This window comes from Neolamprologus brichardi, chromosome 4, assembly GCF_056152115.1.
Source record: "Neolamprologus brichardi isolate AB-2024 chromosome 4, ASM5615211v1, whole genome shotgun sequence".
NCBI lineage: Eukaryota > Metazoa > Chordata > Actinopteri > Cichliformes > Cichlidae > Neolamprologus > Neolamprologus brichardi.
Window position 1 is genome coordinate 4,364,612 of NC_142107.1, and position 23,831 is coordinate 4,388,442.

At 39.7% G+C, this 23,831-nt stretch overlaps 1 protein-coding gene across 1 annotated transcript; it reads right to left on the reverse strand.

Moving 5' to 3' along the window:
- Nucleotides 1-462: 462 nt before the first annotated feature.
- Nucleotides 463-18,529, reverse strand: baiap2l2a (BAR/IMD domain containing adaptor protein 2 like 2a). The gene is made up of 14 exons (XM_087840254.1): nt 18,253-18,529; nt 17,785-17,860; nt 16,625-16,711; nt 13,704-13,765; nt 13,514-13,585; nt 12,846-12,923; nt 12,592-12,735; nt 8,257-8,355; nt 6,242-6,311; nt 5,145-5,361; nt 4,336-4,401; nt 2,538-2,733; nt 1,362-1,402; nt 463-1,001 (listed from the first exon to the last, which is right to left on the reverse strand). Exons 1-14 carry the CDS (start codon nt 18,304-18,306, stop codon nt 920-922), a joined length of 1,344 nt encoding a protein of 447 aa, XP_087696380.1. The 5' UTR covers nt 18,307-18,529; the 3' UTR covers nt 463-919.
- Nucleotides 18,530-23,831: the final 5,302 nt, after the last annotated feature.

Consider the following 23,831-nt stretch of genomic DNA (forward strand, 5'->3'; position numbering starts at 1 on the left):
TAAGGGTTCATCTGTGACCAGGCTGCAGTAGATGCTCATTTGCCCTAAAATGTGCAAAACGCTCTGATTATTCAGAATGACAGATGGAGGAAGTAGAAAGAAGTGGTGAATTGCACTGAGGTACTGATGCTAGGAGCAGAGGCCAGATATGAAGTCGGGACTGAAACACACTAGGTAAAGTAACAATGCGATGCTATTAAGGTGGTATTACATTATCCTTTAATACATTACATTATTCAGTACATTTCATCTCAGGCACATCATCCTATTTTTATAAAATATTACATTAGGTGCCTGCGGTTATATCATCATTTTCTAAAGTACATTTAAAGTACAATTAATATTTAGCAATGGACTTAATATCACATGTTGAACATGTGGAGGAAAATGGTGAAGGTGCAATATAAAAACATAAAAAAAAGATAATTAAAGCAGCTGCATGGCATCGAGCACCCTCCCTGAGTTATCCTACATAATGAAAGATACACTTTACATTAACACAGTCTTGGCTCTGATTCCTAACATCAGCTGTACATTATATACATGTCACAGACAGCGATTAGTTATTTCCAAAAAGGACAAAGTTAAAAGCGTTCGCATGTCATCTCTTGGCAGAAAGACGTAAACATCACAGGAGAGGAATGATGATTTAAGACCCGTTGTGATCAACGCACCCACTGGTTTGTGTTACAGTGATTCATTCTTACTATTTTACAAATCATTTAATGCAAGTTTAAAAAGATCTGACATAAATACACACCTCAAGTCCTTATTCAGACTTGTTTCTTCTTTGTCCCATTTTGTGTGACAAAGGGGGGAAAAAAGACTCGATTTTACCTCAGAATTTAACAGTATATACTGCCAAGGTCAAGAACGAACTGCTAAGCCTAATAAAAGCATTTATTTCAGGGTCACGATGTCATCTTCGATATAAACGTGGAGCCGATCGGTCATTGGTGGACGTGGGCTTCAGCTTAACCGTGGCGAACGGATTGGTACCCCTGCAATATACAAGGAGATAAGGGCAGAGGAAAATAAAAGTTGTGTTGTATGAAGGTAATAACCGGAGAAATGAGCATTACATTTCGAAAACTGTACAAACATCAGCTCAAAAACCTGAAATGAGAAGGATAGTCATGGTTTTCCAAATGCTGCTAACTAAAAATGGTTTCAGCACTTGAATGCACTTCAAACTCTAATGGAAGCAGTGCTGTGCCCTCAGCTGTTGCTCTCCGATTGTACGGGTTCGTGATACACTTCAAAAAAATATCATTAGCTTTTTTAGAAGAGAAAGCAAAAGCACTCCATTTTCACAGCCTGCCTCCAATTTGAAAGCAACTTTGAAATTATATTATTCTTACTTTGGGAAGAGCTGCGGTCGGGAGTCATTCACTTGCGATCTCTGTCGAAAAAAAAAGGAAAAAGAAAACATGATGAAGAAAGGTACAGTATGAGATAGTGAGAACCATTACAAAACCACAAAACAAAGACACATGCACTATTGGGAGCTCAGTGAGATCGAGCTCTTGACCCTCTCGCCCTTTCTTTTTCACTTGGTCCTCCCACAGAGGGGCTGATTAATGAACCTGCCCTACATGCACATCGCAGTGGGTCCACAGTTGACACAAAGTGCAAAACTACATTTTTACAGTAGTGATGGACTGTAAAAACAACAACAACTGAGAGCAAGCAAAAACAATCTGAAAATAGGCTTTAAGCTCCTGGCACTCAAATTGTTTCTGCATGTTCCCAAAACGCAAATGCTATTCAGAGCACTTTCTGATCTCAGTAGCACCAAAGTGAAAAGGTCATTTCTGGAATTATTTTCCTATCACGGCAGGGTGCTAAAGAGGAGCAAACGGGGAGCACACACACACACATGCACACAAACTCCAGGCTCACATCAGCAGCTCGAGCTTCCTCCCTGCATCCACCAGAAAGAAGGATGTGGTGTCATTGAGAACAGCACCTGGCCACAGTGCCCCTGCTGGACAGACGGGCAAATGCCACATTTGTAGCAAAGGTCTGCAAATATCGCACCCCATGAGAAGTTCCATCTCGCTTGCCTATCTTAATTTTCTCCATTATCTTTGCACTCACATGCAGTTTTACATGTTCGCTGAGTCCCACACTTTTTCCCAGTGTGGTTTTTGAATGATCTTTATCGTTAATAATCTGTGGGCTGGTGGTTAGAACTTTGTGGTTAAAACTTGGGTTAAGACCAAATGAACCACATATTTATGGGAAAATGATGTCCACAACTGTGGGAAAGATTGATTTTTGCAAGCGGGCAAATAAGAAATCATTAATAAATTATCAGCAATTACACATGCGTATAATATGACACCACCCGACTAGATCTGTACAATTCACAGTGGATCAGATATCAATCTACAAGGACTAAGTGATGAAAAAAATAACCATTAGATAACTAGTTGTAGCGTAAATCTCTTTTACAAAGACTGCAGATGATAGATGATAGGACAGAGGATTGACTGATATTCTCCTCGCTGGTTATTAATAACTGACTGTCATACCTTATTTTCTGAATTAGACATGTTTGAATTCATAGGTGGCGCCTTATTCATAGACTGCGAATGTGGTTTATTCAAAGATGGTGACTGCGGTGGCGGCGGTGGTGGTGGAGGAGGGGGCGCGGCCCCACTCTGACTTCTGACACTTGGTTGGTCGGGCAGGCTGTTCATGCTGCTGTTGCTCCTGAGAGTTGCTCTACTGAAATTATACAAAAATTTAAATTAGTTTAGAAATACAATTTTTTTTAAAAGCACCTGGACTTTTTAGGTCCTGTTGATATAAAACTTGGTATTGGTATCTCAACGATACTTTGTTTCTGTCCTGTAAGTTCAGGATGTAGCTCACTGAAATGTGTTAAATAAATTATCAGACTTTGAAAAATGTCTGATAATTTTTGTGTTGACTGCTGCGTATGCTTCATATATAGCTTGTAGCACATTTAAACCAAGGAACTTGACCCAAAGTCTGCAGTATAAAACATAACTACTAAAAAGTCCAGTTGCCTTTTTTTAAGCTCTTGAGGCTACCACAGAAATACAGCATCTCTGTTTTTATAACCAACACCTGATCCCTTTCTCTCTCCTATTCACGAAAGCAGGTCTTACTTATTAGCCGAGGGATGGATGGATTGAGTTTTCACATGAGATGCACGGGCCTAGCTTTGGTGCAGTTGATAACGTTCACATTTAGCTGTGGCAGACTGTGTGTCTAACTGAAACTGAAAAAGTTTTACTTTAGCAGCTCCTGCTGAATTCCCCCACAGCAATAGGTCACCCAAATATTTTAAGTAGTTCACCTATTTTTTCAGACCATGAAATTTCATACTGACCCTCTTTTAAATATGTTGGCCCCAAAAACAATAGGGACAGCCTTGGGGCAACTACATCATGTTTTCTGCATCACGTTTGAAGGCAAACATTGTGCATGAGGTTTAGTTTCCATCCATTATTACCTGCTGCTATTACAGAAAAGAAAGATATACTGACTGAAAAGCAATAAAGGCGAAGCATCTTCCATTCTGAGCAATACGTTGTTTTTGTCATGATATACCAATACACTTCTGTAACAATCACCGATTATAGCAACATGACGTGACATTTGACAATAAGAGGCACCGCTTGCCACCAGGGCTGATATACTTTAAACTACAGCAGGGCCAAAGTTTGCAATGACACTGGGAAACAGACCTAAGACCTTTCTAGAACTTCATTCGTTCCAGCTACAAGTAGCAAGTAGGAATGTGTTTAAACAAACTTATTAACAACAACTAAAACCACCCACACCCACTGAATATGAAGAGGAATTATACTTCTGGGAATGAAATGAGACAGAAAAACAAGGAAGAGAAGACAAAAAAAGGAGACAGTGGTGAATGGAGCAAATAATTATGATTTTGTATAATGCTAAATAGCTAATTAGTTCTAGTCTAACCTTGAATGTAGGAGTGAGAGACACTTGAATAATGTAACTTCCACTAGCCCCAAATTATGTTGTTTACTTCGAAGTTTAAGCAAGTTGGCTGGGTATCAGAGTCTGGACAGCAGGAGTTAGCTTGTTAGTATAGCTAGCATGCTGAAAGAATGCAGATGCTAGTAGCTGCAGTATTAATACTTCAAAATCAGTCAACTCGATCTTGGGCATTATTACCATAATGCACATGCTCTCTGCCAGTTAGAGTAATTTTTTACATGCTGTTTTATAGGACTGCTGGTGGTGTCAGATTATATATAACATAATGGAGAGAAAACTCTAGAACTGTTGATCACTGATGATCGGTCAATTTAATGAGATGTTTATTACCTGGGGGCGGGTGACACTGGTGGATCGTCCACTGCTTCCACAAATAAGGCTGGAAACCATCCTTGACTGAAAACAAAAGGTGACAGAAAGTAAAAGCTACAGTTGTTACGTGTTAAGTGAAAGAAATACACATATAGGAACATGTAACGACTTTTAGTACTGTGTGGTTAATGCCAGTCAGTCAGGTTGGAACTTTGGGTAGCATCTGTGTTAAGTACAGACTAAATATTTAATTTTGTTATCTTTGCTTCATTCAGTGCACTTTTCTCATTTTTCTTTCTTCCTTCTAGTCGAATATTTTATTCCTGTATTTTCTATTCATTCATATGTTGGCATAGTGAAACTGACCCTTCTTAACTTTAACAACTACTGCTTGCACGAATTCTAAGGACTACACATTTTCTCAACACGCAAAATGTAGAACTGTCCAAATTTGTTGAACTTACATAACAAAAAGCAGTAGAACAGCAAAATATATACACTGTGTGTTCTGATAAAAGATTTCTAGGTAGTTTACAGACAATCTTGATGAGTAAGTAGTTATATGTAGCAGAGCTATGCAAACAAATTAAGATTTAATGTGTGTTTGGAGTTTGCTTTTGCTTATTTCTAAATGGGCTAGAAGGGCTTATGAGGCACTATCTCTATGTCTACAAATAACCCCATTCATTTTGTACTATGCTAAAATTATTACTTTTTTCTTATTAAACTGGCCTATGTCATCTGCAAGCAAATGACAGGAACAGACACTTTGCACATCCACACATGCAGTCTCCACGCAGTCACAAACTACGATTTTTTTTTTTTACCGTGGGCTGTTGTCGGCACGTCCAAACAGCCAGCCGTTCCTGGGCTGTTGGACCAGCACATTAATGATCTGTCCCCTATTGAAGGACAGCAAGGTGGGGTTGGAGCCAGCAGGCTGGTGGGCCACCCGGGCCTTCATGACTCGTCCTCCACCACCACCTCCACCACCTCCTGCTGAGTCTGCTCCGAAGCGAAAAACGCTTCCCTGTGGAGACGGGGCTGGAGGAATGACAAATGAAACACAAAGGTACGAAGAGAACAGTTTGTTAAGCTGATAAACTTTCTTGGCAAAGAAGAATCTCTGGTGAAATTATTAATTAAAGAATATTAATGACTAGATTTTTTTTGTGTGTGTGTAACTCAGAGGGTTAGGAGACTACTAAGTGTCTTACTCCAGGCGTAATGCTTTTGTTTTAGCAGCAGGGTAATTCATTGAATTACACTGAATGAGCTGATGTTATTTTCCCCTCCAGTGAACACTGGTTACAACCTCCATTATTTCACTACTGTTGTTTATGTTCTATTTTGATAAATCATTACTCCATCTATTTTTACTCTAAGCAACCAAATAATTAGCCTTTTTTCAGCTGAAAGTACAAATGAGGAGCCATGAATGTGCACGATGTGCAACGTAATTAAGAGGGCAATAAACAGTTAGAGAAAAAAAATGATAAAAACATCTGGTAGCTGTGAGCATAATAAGCACTGATGAATAGCCATGATGGGATGTGAATATTTAACAGACAAGCATTAACGTGACGGGAACACATTTATTTTTAAGTGGAACTAAACATCAGATCACTGAAATGGGTTTTTCACGGTGGCTGTGGCTCAGGAAATAGAGCGTGTTGTCTAATAATCAGAATTTCGGTGGGTTCTCCAACCATGTGTGTCAAAGTGAGTAAGATACTGAACCCAGAGCTTCCCCTGATGCATTGTTTGGAGTGTGAGTGAATCTTAGGTTAAAAGTGCTTAGGCGTAGATAAAAGCTAGAAAGTAGAAAAGCACTATGGATCATAAATGCATCACTTGAACACCTAAAAAGCTGATGTTAAGTCTATTTTAAAGTATTGTAGTTCTTTATTAGTCCGCTGCTCACCTCTTGATGGTATTTTGCCGAGGGGCATCTCGTCTCTGCTCCTTCTGATCTCCTCCTCCCTCATTCCCACCTGTATGAACATATAACAAGAACAGACTGAGACTATATTCAAATCTGTTGTCATTTTCCAATCATGTAAACATGAGGTACTGCTGTAGTTTTTGTAGGAAACAGTAAACTAAGAGTGGACTAAATAAGCTTAAACCTGCTGGAATTTCAGGTACAAACAACATTTCTATTAATCTCAGAATCAGAATACTTTATTAATCCCGAAGGAAATTATGGATCTGATATCCAATCACTAATCTCTCAAAGGTTTTTGAGAATCCTCTAAACTATACTGACAGCAATAATTGGGGTAGTTTCAGTCGAAGCTGACCTTCCACAATAAAAAATGAATACTCTGCCATTTGTGTCTCTGATCGGTAGATGACTAATTTTCCTAAGAGGAAACACCGCCCACGTAGACTGACAGGATTTGAGGTATGATGCATTTTTTGCATCTGATTGCTTGAGGGGATGTAGATGACAAATTTTAGGCCTGGTAGCCGTTCATTTCACGTGCAATGAGCTGAAAATTGGATGTTTTATGTAGACTTTACTATGTGAAGTAAAGCGAAAATTAAAATGATAACTGACCTGTCTTAATGAATCTTTCATGTTCATTTTATACATTTTTTTTAAAGTTCTCCTAGGTTCTGTTGTGTATTCTGTTCTATTTTGAATAAAATATGAATTTCTGAGATGAACAAATCATTGCATTCTGTTTTTGTTTGCATTTACAGTTTGGTTTCCTTTTGGATATATATATATAAAAAATTAAGTATCATAGCATTTCTGTTTTATAACTTCACTACCCAGAAATTATTCATTGTGGCATTTTTGAAATTATAGTTGTTGAGTGTTCACTATTTCTTGTGAAGGTAGTTTACTTGTGATAGCAGCTGTGGCAGATTAGTTTGCACCAGCGGGCCAGGAAACAGCGATTCATTTGAGCTTAAAGGAATAGTTCCACGTTTACTCACTGACTGTTAGATGAAAAGATTTATTGCACACTACAGCCAGCAGCCAGTCAACTTATCTTAGAAACATGGAGGGAACAGTGTGGCTCTGAAGTCAGTATACACATAGATGCTTTTTTTTCCTTTTAATTTGTCAAACCTGACTCACAGGCTTTTCTCTGTGATACACTGGGATAAATCCCTCGTCAGACCAAAACAAACACTGGATCAATGCTAATCCTCTGATTGTTATTATGAAAGGATATGTGGGATATGGTGGTTCACTGGCATGTCGCCTTCCAATGAGGAACAGACCAGCAGGGTTTATCTCAGGGACATCTTTGGTCTTTACTTCAATAGTAATTGCAGCTGTTATTACAAAGAACAATGTGGTTTTGATTTGTGCAATTATCTTTGGTGGTAATAAATCACTTTACAGAACTTACAGAACAGAGACAGTAAAATGTGCACATATTTGAATGCTACACAGGCTTCAGATTCAGATAGCTTTAAAAATGTGTGCCACATTCTTCAGTTTATAACTTTATCCCTCCTCTGAAGGTTTTCTGTAATTGTGTCTCATGCACCAAGTGTGATTCATTTTGAAGATTTCAAATCAATCAATGCTAACCACCAGAGGGCACTCTGGTAACAAAAATGTTGTGCTTTCCCCACAATGGTGTGCCTTGGGTCTGATGTTATGCATTTCTCAGTGGAGATAACTCACAGCTGTATCGCAATTGGATTTCTTATCTAATATTTGGCTCATGAATTCAGTTCTACTCAACAATGCAATTTTTAAACTTTCAAGCGGTTTTCAGTTTTAAATTTCCCAAAATAGACTTTAAAGAGATTCACTCAGTTTTCCACCCCAAAGACAGGATTATACCCCACACAGCTGCATATTTTTGGAGTTGTGGAAGTTTCATATGTCACTGCGGCGCCAAACCTTGCATAAATAATTCAGTTGCTAGGGTGAGTCACTGATATAGACACACTTTCTTCTGAACTCACAGTGTTGTCCAAAGTTGCAGGTCTGTGGGCCTCCGGTTGTCTGGTGGCATCAACCTCTTCTGTCCAGGCAGCAGCTTTCTGCTGGAGAGTAACGCCGTTCTGCAACACATCATCATCAACACACACACACACACACACACACATGCAGATAAATATTTTTCCCCATTAGTAAGTGAGGATTAACACAGTTGCAAGCTTAGGTCAGAGCAGCTTATTTTAATACTCATTTGGCCAAAAAGAGGAAACTGAACACAATCTTCAGAGTGGTGCTGTTGCACATACCATTCGTACTTTTGAAAAAAAAAATGTAGGTTTAAATCAAAGTAGTTTTATTAGTCTTGCCTTACAAATATGCCACCAGCATGCCTTTCTGTTTACAAGACCGAAATCTGTTTCATCTGGAAAAGGCTGTGGCATTAAAAGTTTGTGAAAAAAGTTTATCCCATTAGGCAATAACTGCCAGATGGGGCCAACTTTTTGAGCATAAGCAACAAACAAAACAAAAAAACAAAAATCCCAACTTCTGATTATGAACTCAGCAAAAACTTTTGAGTCTCTGAACTCGATATTTAATTTCACATCTTATTTACTACAGCTTGATATTTATTTTGTAAATCATGGCCCCATTTTCGGTAAAATAGATATTAATGCCAGGAATGCTTTTGGGAATTCCCTGCGATTTGTTAGTTCAGGGGTCCTCAATCCCAGTCCATGAGGGCCGGTGTCCCTGCAGGTTTTAGATGTGTCCTTGATCCATCACAGCTGATTTAAATGGATAAATTACCTTCTCAACATGTCTTGAAGTTCTCCAGAGGCCTGGGAATGAACTAATCATATGATTCAGCTGTGTTGACCCAGGGTGATATCTAAAACCTGCAGGGACACCGGCCCTCGTGGACAGGGATTTGGGACCCCTGGGTTAGTTGCTACTGAATAGCTGTGCAGTGTCCGCATTTTCTAAAAAACAAATTGGTGATGCCCGAAATGTTTGACTTGAAGCTTCAAGACAAAGGTCCACATTCGCTACATCTGTGCTTTATATGCAAGCTATGTTGCAGACATAGTACACCCCAACAGGAAAATCCACCACACCTACCATGTAAGGTGCACAGGCACAAGGAACAGAAAAAGGAGCCCAAGAGATTGGGTATGTTCCAAAAGTACCTCCTATCTCCTTTTCTAACCACTTGTCCTTGACCTCGATGACATTTTTACTGTGGTCAACGACAAGCGGTGGGTAGGAGAATTCGTATGGACGCAGGACATGAGAAGAGCGGTTTGCTGAGCATCCAAACGACCCTTGTCTCCTAAAATGATGTGAGGTCACTGTGTTGAATCAACAGTGTGCAGAATATGAACTACAGAACACACGTCTTACTTCACCACAACTTGTTCTTAGCCTAAAGCTTCAAAATGAGAATGACGTGAAAACTAACACTTCATCAAAAAGGTTGGAACTTTAAATAGAGAACATATAGGGCCAGATTTACAAAGATTATATGTCAGCCCAAAGCCTTCTCGCACAAAAAGCGTTTGGATTTACTAACAGTTTTGTGAACATCGTGGATATTTTTGTTGTTTTTTTTGAGTTTTTTGGCAGCTGGCCTGTGACGTATGTATGATGTATCTGTGACATATATTATGACGCACGTATTTGCAAACATGATTTACTCACATTTGTTGTGCGTTATTTATTGTAAATTGCACAAAATCTAACACAGATAAAGCCTAATGCCTGTCGTGGTTGTCATAGTTGCTTCTCACGTCTTTATGTGGAACAAGAGGGGTAAATTTTATCAGACCAAGTGTGTTATTGGTATGGATGGATGGCTCAAAGCTTTGGTTCTGTCCTAAAACTCTTGACTCATAATTCACCCTGAGTAATTAGAGGCTTATTTCTGCTTGTCAGTAATGCTGGTATTGTAACACAGCAGATCAGAAATTAACTTGACAGAGCTGTTTCTCAGCAGTGCGCACACAGTGAGTGATTTCTCTCCAGTCTTTAATAAATAAAATTGAAATGTTTGTCAAAAGATTTTTGCAGCTAATAATGAGATTATGTCACTATGTTAGATGAACACTCAGAATGTTACCTTCGTTAACACAAGGCAGCTCAAATTCTGATGGTAAATAACATTTGGCATTCTTCTACACATCCTATAGGTCAGCTGTTCCACACAGATTTCAGTTTTATACAGTGCAATAGTTTGTAATATTGCAGCTCTCCTCTGGATAAATCCAGCTCTCCACCTCAGTCTCAGTCCTCAAGTCTTCAAACCCAGTGCCAAGAGGTTTCTAACAGAAGAGTTATCCCTCATATCCTTCAGACTCCTCCCACTGATCTGACCTGCCTCACTGGTTTCTGAGAGTGGAAACTATACACGCGCCTATACACTGTAATATTTTGGTTAGTTGGCCCAGATAACTCTCCCTCATGCTTCCTCATTGGGTCTGGAGCTGCTCTTGGTAGAATGCTGGTTAGTACTGCGAGACAACAAAGACAGCATCGTTTAAACCAAACTAAATTCTACGGACGCTTGAACGCACTTTGATCAATTAATATAGCTCATAATCTTGATTTAGAAAGTTGATATAGATCAATGTTGTGTAAGGCAACAACGGGACGAGAAGAAGATTATTTTTTACAGCAGTGTGATGTTCAGAGTTCAACTGTGCATTTAACAATCTGTTGTTGAAACTTCAACATTGTTCAGCAGGTTAAGGCTTGAAATGGGAAACACAATTATAATTCACATTTACATGATATGACATGCTGTCACTTATGGGATGGCGTTTTCTCCTCTCCTTTCATAAAGGATGGTCCGAGTGTTTTCTGTGCTAAAGGGGGTAATAAAGGAAGTAGTGGAGCTTATTTCTTAGGCACCAGGAGAATTGGAACATTTCTTATTATGTCTGCCACACAGACACTTACACATCACTTCACTCAGTTAGGAACCTTCCTGAGCAAAATGGAGTACTGGAAGGTATCAAGTGATCCAAACAACAAACTTTCCAGATCAAAATCTGATCAGCTGCAATGAGCCTGTTCCACATGGCCCAAACCCTCATAAGACCTGAAGGATCCCCTGCCAGCGCCCTGGTGCCACTAAACCCACAGACCTCCTTGTTCACATCATGTTTAAGCTGCTTTGGTGGATTTTATGCTCCCCTCCCCTTGTGTTTTTTCCTCTTTGCTTCTTCTCCTTTGCTCCTCTCTCTCCTCTCTCACTAGTCCCCTTCTTCCTCCAGTATGTCAGGGGGAGTAATTGATCCTTTCCCTGCCCCTATTTAAAGAAGCCCAGGAAAAGGAGTTCTCTGACTCCCAAACAAAACAGCTCTCTGCTATCCCCACACCCTTGATTTTTCCTTTAGCGATTGAAGACTTATTTTGTTTCTTTCTTTGTTAGCTTAGATTTCTTACCATGTTTGTATCAGGAAGGAAGTTCTGGGTCCTTTGTCCCAGGCACCTTACACCTTTTCCCCCCATTTATTTTGCCAGGGCTCAGGACCTATAGTTGATGTTTTTTCTGTTTACGTTTTTCAGTTTTCCGGTAAACTAAAACTCAGTGTGGTAAACTAAAACTCTTTCTTTTTTACGTCACTAAAATAAGTTGAGCCTTCATATTTTTGTGGCAATAGTAACTATAACTGTGCTCCTATCATGTCAAATCTATTATTAAATTGCATGAGATAATCTGTGGTTAAATAGTAACTGTGTCTCTGCTGAGCTCCGGCTTCATTACATCTGCTGATTTAATCTGACTTTCATGATTTCGATCATTCATGAGCATCTTTCCTCAGATTCTTTCTCTGTTATTCATCTACTGCATTTTAGCATCTCTTTGAGCAGCTTTCAAACTGCTGATCATAAAGGCATACAGCAGAGTGGCCACACCTTACTTGCTTATTCTCACATGATGGTAAGATTAGTTGTTATGAGGTCATATTTAATATGTTGCAAGGGTCTGTTTTGTACAGTAGTAGTTGTAGCATACGGTTCAACCAACATCTGCTCAACAGGAACAACTAACATGAAATCTTGGTAGAGCGGTATCATAAAAAGTGAAACAAATATCATAAAAGTGAGTCCAGAGTTCAAAGACACAACCTGCAACCAGGCTTGCTGTAGGAAGGAAACCTGCTCTTGAACTTTTAAGGTCCGACAAATGGTTATAAAACAGGATGACCTCTCTCTGGGGAATTATATCTTATATCTTATCTTATGTTTCTCTGACATTCATTAGTAAACTTCATCTGCGAAGCATCTCCAGTTAGTAAGCCAAAGTGAGCTATAAATATTACATTTACAAATGCTATTTGAAGTAAGTTGTATACCTTATTCATGAGTTTGGTGAAGGACTCTATCAGGCCACAGTGCTTTTCTGCCAGGAAGCGGTATCTTCTCTCTTCCTCCTGCAGAGCCTGGTTATGGCTCTCCCTGAGGAAGTCCACATACTCACTACCACCCTGAGGATACGCCTAATTGACAGAACATGGATACAGAAAACTGTACAAGGACACATACACAAACAGCAGTGCTGAGTTTCTCTCCAGTCTACTGAAAGAGTACAGGAGAGAAACGCACAAACCTGGCTGGATCTCCTCTGCAGTCTCTCCAGAGCTGCTGCCTGGCTGCGGAGTTGCATTTCATATGTTTCCCTGCTGCCCTGTATGAGAATGCATATCACACCTGTGTAAAACCATCTCAAATGCCCAGGTATTTACATTAAGTTGACAATCTATTTGTAGAAGCTACAATTTTCAAGTTATATTAATTTCCAGCTTGATTTTTTATTTTATTTAATTTTTTTTGGACTCTACTAGAGTAACTTTGCATGATTCACAGTTCAAAATAAGCCTTTAAAAAATACTAGGTTACAGCCCTGCCACTCAGTCCATCCTTTATGTGAAACAAGCTGGTTTAGTTTGTTGCCTTTTTAGGCCACCCTGGCTTAAAATCAGCGTTCTTCTGACTGGCTGCCAATTGCAAACAGAAGGTTTGAACAGCAGGTGTGTTGGGCGCCGTTCACAGCCAGACCTCTGACATCAGACAGATCCAAGAGAAGATAATCTGAGCTGTTAGAGGAGTTTGAAGTCTTCTGGGTCACTTTGACATACACTGACCTCATTATTTTTAGCTTTGGCCACATTTAGCACGACCACCATTGTAAGCATATATAAGAGGGAAAGCTTAAGAGGTTCAATTTACCCTATCCCGTCATACTCTTACAGTCCCTTCTGTTTTGTTCTTACTCACCAATAAGTAATCTCTGTCTAATCTGACATTTTTTTCCATGGAGTCAAGAACCTCCAAACTGAACCAGCGGAACTGAGAAGAGACAAAGAAAATAAAGTTACCCTAAAAACATGAAAAACCAGGAACATATTCATTCTTTCGTAGTCAAAGACTATGATGAGCAATGAGTGTCTACTAATATGTAACTTACTAATCCCTCTAGTTCTAAGGTGAGTCTTCGCTGGCTCTCAGAAACCTGAATCAGGACATCTCCTGAAAGATGAGTGGATTATAAATATATAATATCTTTACAGAACAAAAACATGAAATTATATAATGTGCATTTTGACTTCCAAACTCATCAGGTATCAACAGATTCTAAACCAGATTTATCAGTAATGATAAGCAGGTAAAATATGTTCTGTTGTTGCTAATATAAGATCAGACCGTCATGATTCTAAAGTCCTTTTTGTGTCACAGATACTGAATGATCTCACAACTCACTATTGCACAAGCGGCTGATTTCAGCTTTGTGTTGCTCCAGCCTAATTTATATTGTTTTATTAACCCAGATTATGTTTTTCCATGTAGGTGCATGTAATAACACGATAACTCTAGTCAAATTAAGGAACTGTATTTCTTAGTCCATTAAAAATAAAGCAGATGTTGACCAAAGTGTTGCACAGCTGATGGAGAGAAACCAACATAATGGCTTTGACAGTATTTTGGACAATTTCCACTTGTGAATACAGCCTAAAGTAAAACCGAATAAAGACTCGTGAAAGAGTAAGCCAACCCTGAAACTATAAATGTTGACAGCATCAGTCCAAGGCCCACCCTACACTGTTGACAATTATGGAACTGCCATTATATTAGCAGGTAAAGAAATGCCGTAAGAGTTATTTCAAAGCGAATCCATAAAGACGTGTTCAAGGCTGTACTAACGGTGATTCAGAACAACAATAAGGAAAGGAGACTGCTCCAAAAGTACATAGCTACAGTACAATGAAAAATATTTACCTCCTTGTTTGTTTTTCTCATAATTTTCTGTTTCTCAGATAATCAAACAAATTTCAATATCAGGCCAGTATAACCCGAGTAAATACAAAATGCTGTTTTTATATGAGGATTTCGTTTATTAAGGGAAAAATTTGCTCTAGAGGAATTTTAGCACACTTTTCTTTGCAGAATTATTTGAATTCAGCCACATTGAAGGGTTTTCAAGTATCAGTGGCGTGTTTTAGGGTAAAGGCAAAGCATCTAGATTTAAGTCTAGACTATGACTGCCTCATCCCCAAACCTTCTCTTTTGTTATTTGTTTGATTTTTGTGAGTCATTAAGAGCTGAACCTGTTTAGATTATGTTGTGTGACCTAAGAGTGCTTGAGCTGTAGGTCACAAACTGATGGCTGGAGAGTCTTCATCAGTTTTTAGGCCAGGTAGGTTTAGATAGCTTTTATCCCATATTACAGGAAAGCCAAACTCATTTTCCATTGTGGGCCACATACAGGACTGGTAAAAGTTCCCCTTCTGTCAGCGTGAAGCAGTGTAACCACGTGTTGAATTCCTCAAATATCTGATATGCAGTTTCAGTTTTACAGTACGTCTCAGTTTTTTACATGATAAAGAAATGCTGCTGTAGTAAGTGGAGAAAAAGTACATTATTGGCCAAAATGCCCCGTAATAATCAAACTACAATTTTGCTTATGTTTTAGTTTTATTTTATTTTAAAAATGTATTACAAAAATATAAATTGCTATGGTACAAAATAAAAACGAACTTTTCTGTCATTTAAATATTTGTCTATTACATGATTACATTGTTGTAGTATTAGTGGCCATAGCCAATGTCTTTATCAGTAGCAAAAACCTGTAAAACTTAAATATTTAAGATGATTTATTAAAAAAAAAAAAAAAGATCATTTATAAACTGCATTCTGTACTGACTCTAGTTATCTCTGTCTAATGATAAATGACATGATGATCTGAAATGAGGTAGTTTGCTAGCTCTGGAAGTTATTTTCTTGCTAACGCTGTTGTGTATATTACAGTTTTCCTAGTGTTCTACTCTTTGTGGCTTTATAAAGTGTTCTTTACCACTTTGTGTGGATGGCTGGTGAACTTTCAGTTTTGACTCTTGGGCTTGAGGACCAGTGTAAGTGATTTGACAGTTACTTACATTTTTATACAGTTTCCTTGTTACTATACTGAATTGATTTCTTACAACACCTCTATTTCCTTTTTAATGAATCTCTGTGTAATCGCAATCCTGAAAGTTTCACAACTGCTTCCTGAGAAACCTCAAAGGTCAGGTCCTACTGTCAAGATTTATTGGAGTGAAGGGTAGGGGATGGACCTAAACACTGATAAGAGCTCTAACCCAGTTCCATCATCATTTTCTAGCCTACTGAAACATTGCAGTACATTCTGGAAATGTTCAACTTATTCAGCTTGGCTGTCATTTCCTCACCTCAGCAGGGAGACTATATCATTGTACAGTGTACAGTAAGAGTAGACTAATGATCCAGTTCCTACAAGGTCTTCAACTCCAACTGTTTAAACTGTCATACCGCTGACATAAAGCAGTTAAGTGAACGGAGCACGGCCCGCAGCCTGTCTTCATCTATTATTCATGTTCCCCGCTGATATCTGACACCCATCTGCCAACATTCTTAACTTACATAAAAACTCCCTGAAACATACATCAATTTAGCTTTGAACCCATCCAGCTGCTATGAATTAGAAATTAAAGTTTAAAGTTCTGCCACATTCTTCAGCCCGACTTGATTTGAGCCCAATGCAAATATTAGGTGAGTCTAAGCGAAATCTTTTTGTCCTTGTGTGTGACTGTTGCAAATGCTGCGAAATGCAGTGCCTTCAATTATTTCAAACACTATGTTTAACACACACATCAAAGGGTATGCTAATCACAAGCACACATTACGCATGCACAGCAATTATGAGTGCAATAAAATGCTGCCTCGGGGAAAACTGGGGTCCTTGCGATGAGGAAAAACATGTTTTAATGTGTTTAATAAATGGCCATGAATACTTCACAGACAAACTGCTGATATCCTGGTGAGGTGCAAAAACGTCTTTGCATTTCCACTCATCAGCTGTGGATTCTCACATACCTATGGAGCGTGATGATGCCGTGTGGAAAGCTCTCTCCCCAATCTTTGAAAGTGCGCTGAAGTAAGCGTCACTTGTCGCAGCAAGAGCTGAAACACAAACACACAAACACACACACACACAGCACAGTCGTTTGATGCTTTTCTTTAGCACAGATATGGCACTTCAAAAGCAGGTAAAGACAGCTGCTAAATATAAGAATATGGACAATTATCAACCCTATTTGTATTCAAATGTAACGTTTATATACCCAGGTCCTCTGCCTGTAATGTACCAAATGAGTGGTTGAACAAAAGTATGCAAAACAGTCTGAGAGTGTGAGACTGGCTCATTTCAGGAGTGAAACATTACTGATTGTGCTTTATTACCGTCAGTCTGCATTTTATAAAGTGACACTGGGACAGTAAAATTAACACGTTCTAATTTTGTCACTTCCTGGTCTTGGTAAGAGCTCAGTGACATGTTATAAGTTTCAGGCTCCGCCCTGAACACACACAAGAAGTTTACAGCCCCCCTTTGCTGCTGAGAAAGAGACACGTCTTAATCTAGTTCTCACGTCTGCAGGACTGTTGATGCACCACTGCTATTACTGATTAATTCTTGATACAATAATTGTGCTGTCTACACAAACACATTTAACTTAATATAATGAATATCATTTACATTTCATCATTTTAAAGATCTTCACATTAATGCACCAGCAGTGGGATGAGTGATGAATATGATGTAGGTAGTTGAAAGACAGAGTTTAATCATGGCTCTGCAATGAGCTCTTCCCTTTCTTACAAGACTTATAGAAAACATATAGAGCTACGCCTAAAAAGAATCCAGTAGTTCTGTATTGAACAAAAGCGTCATTGTTCCATTATGTCCATGTCAAATATAGTGGTGGAAGCGTGTTTGTCTGCTGATAATGTAGTCATAACAACGTTGGTTGGTTACAGACCCATAACTAAGGCTGTAATAGCACCAGGATATTCCCAAAGCATATGAACTTTGGAGTTGCACTCAGATAGATACCTGGCAGCTCCCAAACTGCAGTTTATGGCAGTTATAAAGATAGTTTTGCAAATTTTCCCCAAAATAACATTAAAAAAAATTAGCAGCAGATTTTTTCTTTGTTTTTGCTTCCATACATTTGTTCTTTTCTTTCGATACTTACTCTTGAAGGCTTGGACGTAACTGTTCCCCAGTGAAACCAGTTTCTGTAGGCCTGGGTTGAACTCATTAATCAAGCTCTGTTTACAAAAGCACACACACACGCACACACAGATATGCACAATTACCACAGCTTCTTTTGAGTATTGATAGCCAGAAAAATGTAACAAACCCACTTAAAGAGGAATCAATACGGTTAATCTTGAACTCAATTTATATTTATGAGCACACCCGCTCTCTCTCTCTCTCAACACTGGAGCCTCTGCAACACAAGATTCAAATCTCTGCTGCTATCAATTGAAAGCGAATGCTCGTTGAATTCGAAAATGACATCACGAGTTTTCCACCTCAGTATAGCCACGAAATGTTTCCATGTTACAAAATTTGCCCCAGTTCCCCGAAGAATCTCTCGAGAGGAAATCAAGTTTGCTTAATGCAAGTGCGCGGCTCACACAAAGTATCTGTTTCTTACCGAGTAAATCCCCAAGGTGGAGCGATGCAGCTGATCACTATTCATTCCCGACATGTTTATATCCAGAATAGTGCAACTGTGAATTGAATCCAGAGAAGGTCTGCAGGCCTTAAATCTCTCTGAAAAAGTCCCACAACCTCTGAAAGAAATGAGAGTTAGATTGGGTGTGGAGCTGAAGAGCGAAGGCAGCTCAGTGAGGTGGTAATCAACACCGGTATGGCCTGAGAAAGATAGGAGTAAATAATTAAACGTGGCCCAACCATAAAACACACTGACACATGCTTTGTGTGTGCTCAGGTGGGTGTTACCTGAAGTGAATGTTTTATTCAAGACTTTAGTACATATCTGCTTTCACAAAGTGTTGGAAATGATTTAAAAAAAACTGTAAAATTACACTGTTATTATCATATAAAAACCATATGTTTTCAATATAAATCCAACAATTTCTCTCGGAATTCAAGGATTTTCCTTTCCTGCCCCAGATCAAGGCTAACAGTTTCCTCATAGGTTTATCTATAGTACAATTTCTTACAATAGCATTTTTCAGGCGCTAGTTTTTTCTCCTTTTCTTCTTGGATTAATACGTATACCAGGTGATTTTTGTATTAGCAGTGGTCCGGAGGCAGTGTATATGCCTTGTAGGTTGTAAAAGCGTTGAAAGATTCTTGATGATTCTTATTTTTAGGGTTTATGAAAATGAATGAATGAACCTGTTTCTTCTCAAAGCAGTATTATTAGTTATGCAACTAATGTCATTTAAAGAAAGAAATATTTCTTTTTTAAAATGATTGACAGAGTGCTCATATCCACCTTGATAATTATACGTTAATGGCAAAAATTAAGGGAACAAATTGTTCAGTTTATTAAAAGTCCATATGCAGTATTGGATGCTTTGGATTGGGTCCCCTGGGACCTCAAAACATTTGTGCTTTTAAAAACACTGATCAACACAAACAAACTGATTGGCACAGTCATTAAAAAATGAAAAAATAAAAAAAACACCCATCAGATATGAGAAAAAACATACTTCTGGTGTCTGCACGGACCATAGTTGGTAGGATGTAGTTTTAACAATGCTCAGTTGGTACTAAGTATGCGGAGATGGTTCCATGGTTTCAAGTTGTTTACATCAAATTGTGATCCTATCATCTAAATGTCAGGGCAGAAATCAAGACTCGGATCAGAAAACACTTCTCCAGTCGTCCACTTTCTAATTTCAGTGAGCCCATTGGAAAATCAACCTGAGGTTTTTGCTCTTAGCTGACAGCACTGGCACCTGATGTGATCTTCTGCTAATGTAGCCCATCTACTTTAAGGTTCAATGTGTGATACTATTCTGCATCCTTCGGTCGTAACGAGTGGTTATTTGGCCGTTGTCCTGTGACTTCTGCCATTTTTACCCAGATAACTGCTGCCCACTGGACATTTTCTGTTTTTTGGAGCATTCTTTGCAAATCCTAGAGATGATCGTGTAGGAAAATCCCAGCAGGTTAGATGAACCCATCTGGCACCAACAACCATGGTCAGTTTGAACTTCAGCGAGTCATCTTTACAATGACTACATGCCTAAATGCAATGAGGTGCTGCCCTGTGATCAGCTGATTAGATATTTGCATTAATCAGCAGCTGATCGGGCATATCTAGTGAAACTGTACGGAAGACGTCTATAAGTATAAAGTATATAAAACATAATCATTGCTTTTTCTTCCACAAATAGCCATAAGGAAGGAAAGAAACTTGAAAACCTTTTCACCTATTGTTCAGAAAGACAGGGGCAGAGTTGCCTTGTCATATTTGATCAACATCTCAAGTGTGTGGGAGGAAGGTTATCGACTCCTCTCTTTACTTCAACTATCACATTTTGGTACGCGACCATCCTGCTGGCAAGCTGAAACACACACTGCATTCATCTCGCAGGTCAGATGGCTGTATTATTGTCAGCCTGTAGGTTGTTTTTTAAACATGTGAGTGTCAGTGAACTCCCAGGAAAGAGGTGTGGGTGTTGCATGGACAATGATGTATTCCTTTAGTCAATTTTAGGGCATCGATTGTCTTCTAAGCCAGGCACAGAGCCCAGAAACACTTAGTGAAACCTTTGGTTAATTTTTTAAGCTATAATAAATTACAGACCCAGAAATCTCTTCGTAGATTTCAGATAAAAACCCTGTGCAAAAAGTGCAACAGCAAAATGAAACATTTCTATCACAGAAAAAAAAAACTTTAAAGCTCTAACAGCGCAGTAGCACACAACACAGAGGTCAAGGGTGACTGAGATAATAAACTGAGCTCAGACATGCTGGGCACAGAGTCTCACAAAAGCTTTTATAGACGTAATAGATCAGGACTGCATTTCTATCATTAACTGGCCAGGAGCAGCAGAGTCCAGCATGCTTTACCCAGACTGGCCTTCTTAATGCACTCACATCTTTTATAATACAGCTCAATGGAGTAAAAACAAACCATGCTACAGGGCTGACCCTTTATTTTGTTTACAAAAAAAAAAATCCAAAGAAACCAAAGAAAATATAATGTAATATCCATTTAAAACATTCACAGCCACAAGAATTACTGCAGGCAACATCGTACAGTTTTGTGTGCAATATATTGTGCATGCTTGTATGTTGAAGGCTCTGTTGTTAGTCTCACTTGCAAACTGCTCACGTACAAAGAAATGAACAGTCTGTCATTTTTATGGCAGTTTGATTTAATAAAGAGAGATATATCAGCCAAAATTCTAGAAAAAACAGACATTACATAAAGTTATAAATCAATTTACATGTCATTGAGTCAAGTAACACTTTGATCCACTACAAAACAGCCACAGTTCTAGCTCCCACAGGTACTGATACTGTCATGGCTACTGGACGGACTCACGCGCAGACAGTTCTTTCTTAGAGAACAAAAGGAGATTTATTTACAACAGGGATCACCTCAGTGCTATATATATGTACAGTGAGTTGGGAGGGGGGTCCAGGGCTCCAGGGAGAGAAGGGGGGGGGGGGGGGGGGGATCCACACACACGCTTCCACTTCCACACAGTCACCGCCACAGCTCCTCCGCATACACGCACTACTCTTCAGCCGCACTCGCTCCAAAACTCCACACACGCTGCCACACCCGGGCAGGTCCCGTGATTTGGTCCAGAAGAGGGATATCTACACACAGAATTCAACGTTAGTTCCACAGCAAAATACATACAGGGGATTCTTTTGATAATGCCGAGAGCACGAACTCAGGAGGTTCAACGTTCCAGCGGTGAGCTGCTCTGTGCCACTGCCTTAAATAGCAGCCGGGGAAATCAGCCAGATCCACAGCAGGTGGACACAATCACACAGTTGCGTGGGCCAAGAGCGAGAGCCTGTAACGAGCTCCACCCAGGCAGAGAGGAGGAGGAGAGACAAAGAAAACAAAAACAAAAACGAACAACAACAACAAAACCTGTAGCCAGCGTGAGCCAACCAGAGAGACACGGGGACCGTGACAGATACTCCTGAGCTCAACTCAATGTGTGTATAAAACACGTCCATCCATAGAATCACTTTCTTCCAATCCAACCCCACCACCAAGGGCCAGACCAAAGAACTGTGAAAGGATGTGAGGGACGTGATTGCAGACCTGCATAAGGCTGGAGTGGACTATAAGACCATCAACAAGAAACTTGGTGAGAAAGTGAGATCTGCTGGTCCGATGATCCAGAAATTGAAGAAATATAAAACTAAAAAAAGTCAGAAACTACATGGAAGGAGCTTATTAAGGAACTGAAGACAGTGGGACCACAATCGTCAAGAACACCACTGGTAACCACGTTGGTTTGAAAACTTACAGCATGGGGCGATCGTGGCTCAAGAGTTGGGAGTTCGCCTTGTAATCGGAAGGTTGCCGGTTTGAGCCCTGGCTTGGACAGTCTCGGTCGTTGTGTCCTTGGGCAAGACACTTCACCCGTTGCCTACTGGTGGTGGTCAGAGGGCCCAGTGGCGCCAGTGTCCGGCAGCCTTGCTTCTGTCAGTGCGCCCCAGGGTGGCTGTGGCTACAATGTAGCTTGCCATCACCAGTGTGTGAATGGGTGAATGACTGGATATGTAAAGCGCTTTGGGGTCCTTAGGGACTAGTAAAGCGCTATACAAATACAGGCCATTTACCATTTTTACCATTTAGCACACACAATGTGCCACTGCTCAAGAAGGCCCATCTTTTGTTTTTCACTGAACATCTGATTCGGAGAAGGTTTGGGAGGAAGTGCTGTGGTCAGAAGAAACCAAAACTGAGCAGTTTGCCACGAACTCAGCCCGCCATGGAGAAAGAGAAATGCTGAGCATGACCCAAAGAACACCATCCCCACAGTCAAGCAGGGAGGAGGAAACATTACGCTTTGAAGCTATGTTTCTGGTTACAGGATAACTAACCACGTTGACGGGACAATGGACATAAAATCTTAGATGATCTTTCCTGAACCAGAACACTGAAGATGGGTTGTGGATGGCTCTTCCAGCATGACAGTGACTCAAAGAAGGATCACATCAAGGACATGCCTAGCCAGTCTCCAGACCTCAGTACAATAGAATATCTCTGGAGGGAGCTGATGCTTCAAGTTGCTAAGCAACACCAAAGAAACCAAAAGTATTTAGAAAGTTTCTGTAAAGAGGAGTGGGCCAAAAGCCTCCCTGAGATGTGTGCAAACCCAATGACCAACTATAAGAAACATCTTACTGCTGTACTTGAAACTTGTTGGTTTCTCCAACCTCCAGTACTAATCCGTTTCCCTTCACGATCAAATACTTATGTCATTAAATAACATTCAAAATAATTGATAGTTTTCACATAATATTTATTCTTTTAATGATTTTTGAGCGGTCCTGGGTTCAAATGTTTCATTTTTCAGCCTTTCTGCATGGTGTCTCCATGTTCTTAAGTGTGAGTGGGTGTCTGTCTTTCTGTGTTGGCCATGCAACAGTTTCTGCAGGGTATCAACTAATTATTTCCCCCACTGAAGTACTTGCACACTCACATGTTCTGGAAAGAAAGCTACAATAACACATGCTACTGCGGCAGTGCTCAGACACTTACTATGTGCTACTTAATGTGACTTGTTTCTATTCACATTTCTTAGTTACTTCTCTTCATATCTAAAGGACTCATTAATCTTTTTTAATATTCTAGATCTAGTGAAGTCCATAAGCTTGTTTCCACAGCAGACATCTTGGATGTCATCTCCCTCACCTATCTTAAGTTTGAGCCTTTAATACCTGTGACTTTGAGCAGTCTTAAGGTAAATCCCCTTGTTACAAGTGTGAGAATGCTGCCACGCTCATTTTCATACCAGGGAGTTGTTCCTACACCAGCCTATTTGCTGGCTCCCATTTTCTATCAAAAGCGCATGCATAAATACATTTTTTTAATTAAGAGTGTGCATCACACGGTGTAATGAAACCTCTTATTAGTTCCGGGTCTTTATCACACACACACACACACACACTAGGGTCATCATTTTGTCATCTCTGCTGCTGTGGCGCTGTTCCACAGGGAGCCTCCCGGGTGAATTATGGCTCTGCACACATCACATTACAGTATACCCGGTCTGT

Bases quoted from the DNA above. Each gene is read 5' to 3' on its own strand.
- baiap2l2a (XM_087840254.1), bottom strand. From the start codon at position 18,306: ATGTCGGGAATGAATAGTGATCAGCTGCATCGCTCCACCTTGGGGATT. The intron at 16,712-17,784 runs GTAAGTATCGAA...TTTGTGTTTCAG, and splicing joins TTACGTCCAAGCCTTCAAGA to CTCTTGCTGCGACAAGTGAC. The intron at 12,736-12,845 runs GTTTGTGCGTTT...TCTGTCAATTAG, and splicing joins TGCAGAGGAGATCCAGCCAG to GCGTATCCTCAGGGTGGTAG.